Here is a 13,387-nt window from a genome sequence, read left to right as displayed (position 1 = left end):
CTTGTGATTTTCTTAATATTATTTTCTTTTCTCTAGCTTACTGTAAAAATACAGTATATAATACATATACAAAATATATGTTCATTGACTGTTTATGTTATCACATAAGGCTTCTGGTCAACAGTAAGCTATTAGTAGTTTAAGTGTTTGGGAACTCAAAAGTTCTATATGTGGATTTTTGACTACAGGGTTGGGGTTGGAACCCCTAATGCCCTGTTGTTCAAAGGTCAACTATAATTTGCTTTGTTTTAGGAATGGTGATACAGGGAAGGAGAAGGGTGTGGAGATCTAGAGGGAAAAAGGAGACGAGCTAGAAAGGAGGCTGCATGTCCACTGAAACACTGCCTTGTTGACATCACCTCATCTTAAGTAAAGTCAGTTAAGTGCATGAGATGCTTGATCTAAGAGGAGTTCTTTTGGAAAAGGAATGAATTTGACATCTGGAATGAAGAAGACAACTCATATTGCAGTAGCTGGTAGCAGGGAGGACCATTAAAACTTAAGCTATGGAGAATTAACAGAAATCTTGGGGTCTGGTTCTGGACTCCAACAGGTCACAGAATTTTGGCTTCAGCAAGTTTTTTAGGTTTTCAGAGAGACAGAAAGTGGGGTGCCCAGCCGACTTAACTACAATGATTGTTATTATCTTAGATTTCTGAGCAACAAAATGCCAAATTTCATTTAATTATTTTCAGTGATCACATATTGAGAATGTACTGTTTAGGACATTATCTTGCCCAGAAGAAGCACATGGTAGTCATAATAAATACATTCTTTGTTAGAATAACTGATAGAATGACTGGGAGTCAGTTAACAGGCAAGATATAATGACTCTGATAGAGGGTAGTGGAAATGGAAAGGAGGGGATGGATGTGAGATATTATAAAATAGAATCAATAGTATCTAACTATTGGTTTTGGTAACATGAGAGAGGAGATAAAGAAGACTTAAAAACTACTATCTTGGGGGCACGTGGGTGGCTCAGTTCATTAAGTGGCTGACTCTTTTTTTGTTTTTTAAATTATTATTTTTTTACATTTTATTTATTCTTGATAGAGACAGAGCACAAGTGGGGGAGGGGCAGAGAGAGACAGAGACACAGAATCGGAAGCAGGCTCCAGGCTCCGAGCTGTCAGCACAGAGCCTGACACGGGGCTTGAACTCACAAACTACGAGACCATGACCTGAGCTGAAGTCAGATGCTTAACCAACTGAGCCACCCAGGCGCTCATAAGTTGCTGACTCTTGTTTTCTGCTCAGGTCATGATCTCACAGTTCCTGAGTTCGAGCCCCAGATTGGGCTCTGTACTGACAGTGCGAAGACTGCTTGGGAGTCTCTCTCTCCCTCTCTGTCTCTTGCTCTCTCTCACAAAATAAATAAACTTAAAAAAAAACCCGAAAAACACTCCACTATCATCTGGATGATAGGTAGTGTCAGTAAACAAATGGTATACTAAAGGAATCATGGGTTTGGGCATATATGTAGTGTTTGAAGTAGACTGCTTAGAAATGAACAATCTGAAGTAGGCTGTTGAGAACTGATTTGTAGTTATTTTCAAAGAGGTGGCATTTGAGGCCAATGGATAAGGTCACATTGATTGAAAGTGTAGGTGGAGAATATCCATCTTTAAGGATATCCTGATGAAGAAGAATTAGTGAATGAAATTAAGAAGATATAGACAATATAGAGGACAAAACCCCACAATGGTGTATTATCAGAGACCAAAGGAAAGAGATTTTCAAGAAGAAAGAGTTGGACAAAGTGCCTAATGCTCGGGGCGCCTGGGTGGCGCAGTCGGTTAAGCGTCCGACTTCAGCCAGGTCACGATCTCGCGGTCCGTGAGTTTGAGCCCCGCGTCAGGCTCTGGGCTGATGGCTCGGAGCCTGGAGCCTGTTTCCGATTCTGTGTCTCCCTCTCTCTCTGCCCCTCCCCCGTTCATGCTCTGTCTCTCTCTGTCCCAAAAATAAATAAAAAACGTTGGAAAAAAAAAAAAAAGTGCCTAATGCTCAAAAAAGAGGTTAAGTAGGAAATAGCCTCAGTAGAGGATCTAGGATTTGTTAATGAGAAATTGCTGATGACTTACTTATATCAAGTTGGTGTTACTATGTGTGCTGTTGGTTTTTGTGCTATGTCTACTGTTTTTAGGGATCTGTGTTGCTCCAGATCTTGCCAGGGTTATACCTAAATGTTGTGGAAATAAGATCCCAGAATTTGGAATTTTTTGAATCATAACTTTTATTAAATGCACAAAGAAATGAGGAGTTACATAGAAGCATATTACTTTTTTTTTTTTCTTATTAACTAGACCCCATGCCCCATGTGGGGCTTGAACTTACGACCCTGAGATAAAAGTTGCATGCTCTACTGACTGACCAGCTAGGCGCCCCTACAGAGATATATTACTTAATTCTAGAAATTTGAACACTTTTTAGATGTCATTCTATTATTGATTGATATTGAAAGTATTTTTTCTGACCACAATAGAAGTGGATTAAAAATCACTAAATAATATAGTAATATGATGGGGCACCTGGGTGGCTCAATAAGTTAAGCATCTGACTTCAGCTCAGGTCATGATCTTGCAGTTCATGAGTTCGAGACCTGCGTCAGGCTCTGTGCTGTCAGCTCGGAGCCTGGAGCCTGCTTCAGATTCTGCGTCTCCCTCCCTCTCTGCCCCTCCCCCGCTTGTGCTCTGTCTCTCAAAAATAAATAAAAATTTCAAGAAATTAAAAAAAAATAATATAGTAATATGCTATATACACTATAATGACAAAAAACTAGAAACAAACCAAATGTCTATCAATAATAATTTGTGGTAATTCATGCAGTGGAATATTATACAGCAATAAAAATAAACCAGAACTACCTATAACAACATGGACAAATCTTAAAAACACAATTTTGAAAGCCATAAGCAAGTAATAGAAGCAAAATAGTTTGATTCCATTTTCAAAAGGGTCAGAAACAGGAAATATAAAATCATCAGGGACACTGAGATAATGGGGTTTTGTTTTTGGCATAAAAGGGCTAACATTGGGAAGAAGCAAACAGATTAAAAATTACTCAAATACCATGAGTTCGCTCATATGTGGAAATTAAGAAAACAAAACAAATGAACAAAGGAAAAAAGAGACCAAAAAAACCAGAATTAAATACAGATAACAAACTGATGGTTCCCAGAAGGGAGGTGGGTGGGGAGGGGGGAGTTGGGTGAAATAGGTGAAGGAGATTAAGAATACACTTACTGTGATGAACACTGAGTAATGTGTACAGTTGTTGAGTCATTATATTATATACCTGAGACTAATAGAACATCATAATATTAATTATATTTGAATTAAAAGTTAAGTAAATAAATAAAAAAATTACTCATAATGTATTTTTGCTTGTTGAGTACAATTTTGTTATCCTCCATAAAAGGGTATACACAGGGGCTGGGTGGCTCAGTTGGTTGAGTGTCTGACTTCGACTCAGGTCATGATCTCGTGGTTTGAGAGTTCAAGTCCTACATCAGGCTGGCTGTAGTCAGCGCAGAGCCTGCTTCAGATCCTCTGTCCCTCTCTCTCTGCTCTTCCTCCTTTCCCCTGCTTGCACTCTCTCTCTCTCTCAAAAAACAAAAACAAAAACAAAAATGGTGTATACACAGGGTTTTTATCTTCTCTGTAAATGCACAACTCATAATTTCAAAAAAAAGATTTAATATAAAATTATTAAAACAATAAAAATTCACTATTTGTAATAAATAATACAGACCTAAGCATTCAACTTTGGCTCAGGACATGATCTCATGGTTTGTGAGTTCGAGCCCTGCATCTGGCTCTCTACTGTCAACATGGAGCCCGCTTTGGATCCTCTGTTCCCCTCTCTCTTTCTCCATCCTCTGCTCTCTTTCTGTTTCAAAAATAAACAAACATTAAAAAAAAAGAAAGAAAGAATACAAAGAAGAAAAATTTTTCTTCCATTGGATTCTGTCATATCTGTCATATATCCTATCTTTGTACTGAAACAGACACATGCTACTTTAAGGAGTAATAGGTGAAGATAAGGCCAACATGCTGAGATTTAGCAGAGTGGGACGATGAATAGAACAGGAGTCCTAGATGTCACAGAGGCACTGAATTAACCAACCTAGAGCCATCCCTACATAGGACTTCTGTTTGTGTATGGTAATACATCCCCTTATTGTTTAAGCTATTTTGAAATGCATCCATTAGCAACCTTTCTAATTTGGTCTACTGTAGTTTTGTAGCAGCCTATATTTCTGCTTCACCACAAATATCATAATGGGATTAACAACTTTTATACTTTTTTTAATGTTTCTCATCTGCTGGACTGTAAGCTCCTTGAGAGTAAGGACTGTGCCTCTCATACTTTCAGTGTTAACTCCAGTGCCTGGTGCATAATAAGGCTCTCAATAAATATTTGTGGAGTAAATTAATAATCTTGTTCATCAAATCCCCTATTAATGAATACTTAAGTTGTTTCCAACTTTTTATTTCAGTAAAGCTACATTAAACATCCTTATACATGTGTTCACACATACAGAGAACTTCTCTATGATAAATATTTAAATTTACAACCTCTTCATGAGAAATTTGAGAGTACTTAGAAAAATTGAAAATATATATATTTTAGGACCCAGCAATTTGACTTTTAAATATTTACTTACTTTATCCCATATCTGATAATTACAAGAACTGTAGTCTTTGAGGATTCAATTTCACAATTTTTTTTACTTATGATTCTCATATTAGCTTGTTTAATTGTGATAGTCAGCCTTGACTGAACCCTCAATGTTACTAGCAGTTTTCTTCTATTTCTTTTATCAGCTTTCGTTTCATTTTTTTGTTGTGGTTCTTTGAGACTTTGTTCATAAAGCTCTGATCTCATGTGTCTCCAGAGCATCATAAAAAACAAAAGCAAAGCAAAACAAAACAAAACCTTCTTCCTTTGGCTCCATTTATCTTACATTCACCTGACAAATGTTTATTGCACATCTGCTATGGACTGAACTCTGTACTAGGTGCTGAAGATTCAGGGGTGCATAAGATAAAATATTCCTTCTCTTGTAATATACCTGAAATTTGGAAAAGGGTAAGATATAGATAAATATTATAGATATAATTAATTAAGAAAATTAAGAAGAGGGGCGCTGGGGTGGGTCAGTCAGTTGAGCAGCTGACTCTAGATTTCAGCTCACATCTGCAGGATTGAGCCCCAAGTTGGGCACTGCACTGACAGTGTAGAGCCTGCTGGGATTCTCTCTCTCCCTCTCTCACTGCCCCTCCCCTGCTTGTGCATGTGCTCTCTCTCTCAAAATAGACAAACATTAAAAAAAGACTGTGAAAAGTCAGAAAGTGGAATCGCAGAGGTAGTATTATTATAGTGGAAAGTCAACAGGACGATAAAGTTCAGTTAGTACTAGCAATTTTCCAATTTTTTGAGTAAATTTTAAATTTAGAGTAAATTTAGAGTAATTTTAGAGACTAGGTTTTTAAAAATATTTATTTTGAGAGAGAGAGAGAAAGTGAACACATGTGGGAGAAGGGCAGAAAAAGAGGGAGAGAGAATCCTAAGCAGTCTCTGCGCTGACTGTGCAGAGGCTGATGTGGTTTGATCTTATGAACCATGAGATCATGACCTGAGTAGAAATCAACAGTCAGATGCTTAACCCACTGAGCCACCACGTGGCCCAAGACTAGATCTTAAAAGAATAAAGAATTAATTACTTCATCAAGGTAGGAGATTAGGAATTATGTTTGGCAAGCCTCAGGATGATGTGTGAGTTATGTACTATTGTGTCAAATTTCAAACAAATTTGAATGTCTCTAAAGTAGAACTTCTGGGGGCACCTAGGTGGTTCAGTTGGTTCAGTATCTAACTATTGATTTCAGACTCATGGTTTGTGGGTTTGAGCCCCTAGTCGGGCTCTGTGGGGGGCAGCGCCAGAGACTGCTTGGGATTTTCACTCTCTCCTTCTCTCTCTGCCCCTCCCCTGCTCCCGCGCTCTCTGTCTCCTTTTCTAAATAAATAAAAAAACGTAAAAAATTTTTTTCTTTAAAGTAGAAAGTTTGGACATATTTGTAGTGCCATGTTCAATTTCCATGCATCTTTATTTGTAATTAACTTCAAACTCAAATATTGAGAGAAATTCATTGATATTGGGGGCTTCTCAGTCATTCTTTTTATTGTCACTGAAACTGTATGCCACAACTTAGCACCATTAATCTGAATATTATGAAGGTTAGGTGATTGTAATTTTTTCAGAATGAGTTTGAAGAGGGATAGGTGAGCAAGGATAAAGAAAAAAGCATGATAAAATTGCTTTAATATCCTGCAGAAGGGCATTGGAAATTGAACTCCTTGGAATTGAGAGTTTAGGCAGATTTATCTATCCACCTGTCCACCCACCCAAACCAAGCAACATTTATTAGGATTTACTTGTGTTATGCAGTGTGCTACATGTTGAGGTTGTAAACATGACTAAATATACTCTCTAGGAGTAATCAAGGAATGTCAGTTCATTTTGAGAGAGTAATCAAGGAATGTCAGTTCATTTTGAGCACTAGTGTTTTGTAGATTATTGGGCAAACAGTAACTGTAGTTTTCACATAGAAATTCTGTTGTTTTTTTTTAAAGCTTATTTATTTATTTTGAGAGAGAGACAGAGAGAGTGCGCGCATGAGCAGGATAGGGACAGAAAGAGGAGGAAGAGAGAGAGAATCCCAATGCGGGGCTTGATCTCACAAACCGAGATCACGACCTGAGCTGAAATCAAGAGTCAGACGCTTAACCAACTGAGCCACCTAGGCGCCCCTCACATAGAAATTGTATTACAGACAATCAATTTGAAAAGGCCTTTTAAAATGACATATGTGGGTGGCAGCAGTTTTTAAAAAATTGTATTTCAACATGAAAGGATAACTGTATATTTAGGAATTTTATATTCTTACTCTTTAGCTTCTTAGTTTTGATTTTATAATTTGAGTATAAATATTCGTGGCAATAAATACAGTGTGCACATTTTATTTGATTTTAAGAATCAGCTTATGTGATTATATTCGTTTTACATATTGACAAATCATGATATTTTATTTGCAAATCTCATTTTAGAGAGCACTAATATCTACATCCTGAGCCAAATGAGGCAAAAAGAAAAGGTATTTTAATATTATCCCCTCATAAAAGAGTTGATTATATTCAGAATATAGGATATTATTATTAACAACAATATTACTGATGATACTTTATATTAGCTAGTTCTAGAGTGTACAAGACATTTCAGCATCCATTCTCATTTGATTTTCATAATAGCCTGATTAGGCAGAATAACATTTATCTTCATTTAAGTTGAAAAAAAAGTATTAGAAAAATTATAATATACTTCCTATCTTATGGACAGTAAGGGAACATAATATCTTTATTGATTTTTCTTTGCATATATTTAGACTATATTTTATGTTTTTATTTTGTAGATGAAAATAAACTGTTACCTGCAAGATCAGGATGTACAATAGAAGATCATGTAATTGCGGGAAATGTAGAAGAATTTCGTAAAGATTTCATTTCAAGAATATGGCTGACCTACAGGGAAGAATTTCCTCAAATAGAAGGCTCAGCTTTGACAACAGACTGTGGTTGGGGCTGTACATTAAGAACTGGCCAGATGCTATTGGCTCAAGGACTCATACTACACTTTCTTGGTAGAGGTAAATCAAATCTCTGTTTTTGGGGGGATTTTTGTTTGTCTTCTTAAATTTGGACTCCAGCTTGCAAACTGCATAAAATTTACTTTGGTTAATTTCTTGACTCCCTTGTTTCTTCTAAAAGTTGTAACTAATCTAGCATATTCCATCTCTACTGAACTAAGCTAGGTATGACTTATACGTAAGTATAAGTTTTTAGTAGTCTTTGGAGTTTGTTGTTATTACTTAGTTCTTTTTGATTGAACTCTCTGGATTATCTCCAGTTCAGTAAATCTTGGGCAGGTCAATACAGTGACTTTGAGCAGATAGTTGATATTTTTATATTATTTAAATCTTATATTTAAACTGGTTTATTTTCTCTCTATATATCAATAATGCTTTAAAATATTTTTATCTTTAGAAATATGATGATAATCAGTTAAACTGATTAGGCATATTCTTAATAAGGTCATCCTGCTTATATTATAGTCTCAAAAATGTCACTGATACTTAATTTACATATATCTATTTTTTAAAATGTGCCACCTTTCTTACCATTTCTACTAGTCCATTTTTTATAATTTGTACATTTGTAGGAAGATTTTAGTTTATGATTTTAGGCTATCATACATGGTTATTGCTAAGTGTTATCATATTTTAAAAGTGTTAGACAATTTCCCTGTAATGCATGGCAAATATTTAATAACCTTTCTGTAGGGATGATTGATGAGATTATTTAGAGAGAATGTTTATTCAAGAGTGGTATGGATAATACAAGGAAAAAGAATTTTTTTTTTTTTTTTTCAACGTTTTTTATTTATTTTTGGGACAGAGAGAGACAGAGCATGAACGGGGGAGGGGCAGAGAGAGAGGGAGACACAGAATCGGAAACAGGCTCCAGGCTCCGAGCCATCAGCCCAGAGCCCGACGCGGGGCTCGAACTCACGGACCGCGAGATCGTGACCTGGCTGAAGTCGGACGCTCAACCGACTGCGCCACCCAGGCGCCCCAAGGAAAAAGAATTTTTATAAACTTCTCTGGGATGATTTATTTGTAGTCGTATGCAATCAAGGGCAAGAATGGGGATATTTTTCACAGTCCTGACTATTTCTCTGAATCTGTGCCTCATTTTGTTAAAATTACATGTATTCTTGGAATTGTCTTGTCATTAAAAACAGTGAAGTAGTGAATGTAGTTGATTTTGGGGGGATCTTTGATCTTTAATGACTTCCATTTGTTAACTTTTCATTTACTAGAGAATTGATATTATGCCCTAAACAATGACTGAGTTATTCTTTTTTTTTTTTTTAAACATTTATTTATTTATGAGAGACAGAGAGAGACAGAGCATGAGCAGGGGAGGGGCAGAGAGAAAGGGAGACACAGAATCCGAAGCAGGCTCTAGGCTCCAAGCTTTCAGCACAGAGCCTGATGCAGGGCTCGAACTCACAAACCGTGAGATTATGACCTGAGCCGAAGTCGGATGCTTAATTAACTGAGCCACCCAGGTGCCCCATGACTGAGTTATTCTGAAAGGACTATATGAGAAAAGAAAGAAAGAAAGAAAGAAAGAAATCTAAAACTTCCATGGTTAGACTTCTATTTTAACATATGATCAAAGAAAAATCCCCTTTCTGAAGTTATTCTCTCATGAACGTTAGTATGTTTATTGTGCCTTTGGGTAGTCAAAACTGGATATCTGATAAGCAGTACTGGTAAGGAGTACAAGAGTCCTCATTCCATTTCAGCACTGTCAAAGAAAAGAAAAGAAAGAAAAGTATTTTTCCAGAGTTGTTTATTTGTACCTGAGTTTACTATTTTTTTCTCTTTCATTTTGGTAATTTTTCCTGATCATATGTAATATATTCCCATTTTAGAAATTTTGGAAACAGGAAACTCCAGAGGATAATATTACCACTCCAAAGTAAACATTATCAATATTTTGACATACTTTCTGGGCTCATATCTTCCTTCCTTCCTTTCCTTCCACTTCCTTCCTTCCTCCCTTCCTTCCTTCCTCCCTTCCTTCCTTGAGAGAGAGAGAGACAGAGCATGGGAAGAGGAGAGCCAGGGAGAGAGGGAGACACAGAATCCAAAGCAGGCTTCAGGCTCTGAGCTGTCGGCACAGAGCCTGACGCAGGGCTCGAACTCATGAACCATGAGATCATGACCTGAGCCGAAGTTAGATGCTTAACCAACTGAGCCACCCAGGCGCCCCTCATATCTTTGGTTTTTTAAGCAGCTTTTTGGGATATAATCTACATAAATTCACTCATTTAAAATGAACAATTCAGTGGTTTTTAGTATGTTTACAGGGTTCTGCAACCATTACCATAACCTAATTTTAGGATATTTTCATCATCCTGAAAAGAAACCTCACACCCTTTGGTAGTCACTCCCAATACCCTGCTTGCCATGTGCAACGACTAATCTATTTTTTGTCTTTATAGCTTACCTACTTCTGAGTTTACTAGTGTAGTTTAGTAACCTATATGACTTTAAATGCGACATACTTCTTTTAGTAGAATTGTTAAAATCTGTTTAAAAGATCTGAACACCTTGCTTTGGAATTACTATAGCTTGGACCTGGCCTGATGCTTTGAACATTGAAAATTCAGACTCTGAATCATGGACTTCCAACACTGTAAAAAAATTTACTGCATCATTTGAAGCATCACTTTCAGGGGAAAGAGAACTCAAAACCCCAGCAGTTTCTCAGAAGGAAACAATCAGGAGATACTCTGATGATCATGAAATGCGAAATGAAATTTATCACAGGAAAATCATCTCTTGGTTTGGTGATTCCCCTTTGGCTCTCTTTGGTTTACACCAACTAATAGAATATGGAAAAAAGTCTGGGAAAAAAGCCGGAGACTGGTATGGACCAGCTGTGGTTGCTCACATTTTAAGGTAAAATTGCATTAAAATCTTTCATCTTATGACAGAGGTCCTTAGGCTCAGAGATACTGATTTTTGCAGTATATATATATATATATATATATATATATATATATATATATATATATATATATATTGGACCTTTTAAAGTCTTACTGTAGGAGAATGTTCATAAAGGAGCTTTCATTTGCTAATAGGGAAAAAACAAGACATTGGAACTCTAGTTATATTTATCTATGATAAATTTTTTTCTTTATATCTTTTTTCTTATATCATAGGTATAGATACCCAGGGTCTCTTTCTAACCAGGTTTTCATTAGACTGCCTTATTGGAATGTTCTAAAAACTAACAACTCTTTCAACCTTGGAACATGCATAACATTATAGTTTTTTTTTTTTTTTTTTTAATAGTGTAACCTGGGGGCTGTAATGTACTGATAGTGTAATGAAATGTCAAGAGCTAAAATTGATGTTTTCAGCATTTCTTTGCACATATCAAATTCTTGTGAATTGTAAATGTATGGGACTATTAATATTATAATTATACCATAGTAAAAGTAAAGGGTCTGTGACATTCAGAGTAGTTAGAAAAAAGTAGAAAGTCAAATTTCACTATACCTCAGCTCAGCTTTTTAGTGCCATTTATTTGGATACTGCTTAAATTTTTAAAAGAAAACTGCCTTATTTGTTGTGTGTCCCTTTATTGTTGTAAATGCAATCATTAATATGTTATCCAAATATAGTGTTTATGCAAATATAGTAAATTTAATCTATTTATAATCATATATAAATTTGAAATTATTATAAAGTTTCTTGCATATTAACAGGCTTTTATATTTTATAGGCCAGATGCTTACAATTGGAAATGTATTTGCCTAAAGTTATTAAATGTATTGTTAATAATAATATCAAGTCCCGCTTAGTGTGACATTTATAAAAGCATAATCATAAAAGCTTAGTTTCTACTCTTCAAGATAATATGTTCTATACCCCAGAGATTAAACACTTTTTCTGTAAAAGGCCTGATGGTAAATATTTTAGGCTTTGCAGACTATATATAAGGGCTCTGTTGCCCATTTTTCTTTTCTTTTTTTTTTGTTTTACAACCCTTCACAATTGTAAAAACCATTCTTAGCTTGCAGGTTGTATGAAAACAGGCCACAGGTTGTATATGGTCTGAGGGCCATAGTTTGCCAATCTCTCTTCTAAATTAACACATACATAATAAGGCATGTGAAATTAAAAAATTATAAAGATACAGTTAAATAAAAATTTTTATGTTTCTTCAATGTATGTAATTTCCTTTTAAAGATATTATTGTGACTTTTTTCATATATGCACCATTGAGAACATTATACTTCGAAATATTTTTCAATCTGCAGTTTTACTTACAGAATTCTAAGGCTCAAAATTAGGAAATTCATCTGTTCAAGTTATATAAGTTTTTGAATGAAGGGGGAAAAAAGTCATGCTATTTAAAGAAAGGAAAAAACTTTCCGAAGTGTAACAGAGGACAGCCATACAGTAATTCACTGCTAGTCAGTAATGTAAGTTAATATGATGTAAACCTTGAAGCATATTGTAATACTCTGGTTAGAAAATGTTTAATACAGCCAGGTGAGTGGTTGAGAGACATCCTTTTTGGGGGGCAGGGTTTACACCTTTACACCCAAGAATTTTTTTTTTACAGCTTTGGTAACTTCTATTTTAATGTCCTTTGAGTAATTTAGTGTAACACTCTACTTTGAAAAGACTGACCTGATTTTTGATACCATTCAGATGATAGTTTTGAAAGCAGGCACTAAATGATAAATATAGGAAAGTAAGAAAAAAAAATGATGGCTTTCTTTCCCCTTATATTAATTTTTTAATGATTAACTGAAAATATTAGGCTTTTAAAGGATGATACTTGTTGTTTTCTTAGAAAAGCAGTTGAAGAAGCAAGAAGACATCCTGATTTACAAGGAATAACTATTTATGTTGCACAAGATTGTACAGGTGAGGGATGTATATAATTCTAATTTTTATCTGTTTATTTGATTATACTTTTTAATTTAGACATAATTGGCATATAATATATTAGATTCAGGTGTACAATATAATGATTCAAATTTGGATATATTGTGGAATGGTCACTACAGCAAGTCTAATTAACAACTGACACCATACATAGTTACAAAATTCTTTTTCTTGTGATAAAAATTTTTAAGACCTACTCTCAGCAACTTTCAAATATAACATGGTATTATTAACTTTAGTCTCCATTATATTCTCATGACTTCCTTATTTTGTAGCTAGAAGTTTGTACCTTTTGACCCCCCTTTACCCATGTCACCCTCCCCTCACTCCCTATCTCAGGAAACCAGCAATCTGTTCTCTGAAGGAAAAACTCATTTCCTTGAGGTATATATTAGTTCAGAAGAGTCTGAGGTAAGGATGGTCATGTGTGTGCTGCCCCAGAAAAATTAGAGAATTTAAAGGTTTATAATTAGAAGCCATTACTGAGTATTTGGGAAGAGTAAGATGAAAGAATTAAAACATGGAAAGAACTATTGTTGCACTTTTGTACCTTTGGTTTAGACTGACTATGGAGATAGAGAAGCTACTGAACAGAATTTGATAACTCATAACCTAAATTTGGAATTTAAAGGGAAGAACTGGGGCACAAGTGGCAGAATTTGTTAATCAGCTAACTGTGCAAGAGCAGAAGAGTTTGATTTTCTTCAACCAGGGAGTTTGAAGAAAGCTTTTTTATTGTTGAACAAAACAAAATAAAGTTTTGTCTATATTTGGTTCTACAAAA

General features: G+C 35.4%; 1 protein-coding gene across 5 annotated transcripts in view; it reads left to right on the top strand.

Moving 5' to 3' along the window:
* The window catches only part of ATG4C (autophagy related 4C cysteine peptidase), a 96,833-nt gene that overhangs the window by 46,068 nt on the left and 37,378 nt on the right, over positions 1-13,387 (top strand). For all 5 annotated transcript variants that reach the window (XM_058717159.1, XM_058717155.1, XM_058717158.1 and 2 more), the window contains 3 exons: positions 7,477-7,710; positions 10,266-10,596; positions 12,509-12,582. In XM_058717159.1, coding sequence (XP_058573142.1) covers positions 7,477-7,710; positions 10,266-10,596; positions 12,509-12,582 — 639 coding nt within the window. The remainder of the gene's footprint in view (positions 1-7,476; positions 7,711-10,265; positions 10,597-12,508; positions 12,583-13,387) is intronic.

Source organism: Neofelis nebulosa, chromosome 2, assembly GCF_028018385.1.
Source record: "Neofelis nebulosa isolate mNeoNeb1 chromosome 2, mNeoNeb1.pri, whole genome shotgun sequence".
NCBI classification, from domain to species: Eukaryota; Metazoa; Chordata; class Mammalia; order Carnivora; family Felidae; genus Neofelis; species Neofelis nebulosa.
This window is presented reverse-complemented; position numbering and strand designations above follow the sequence as displayed.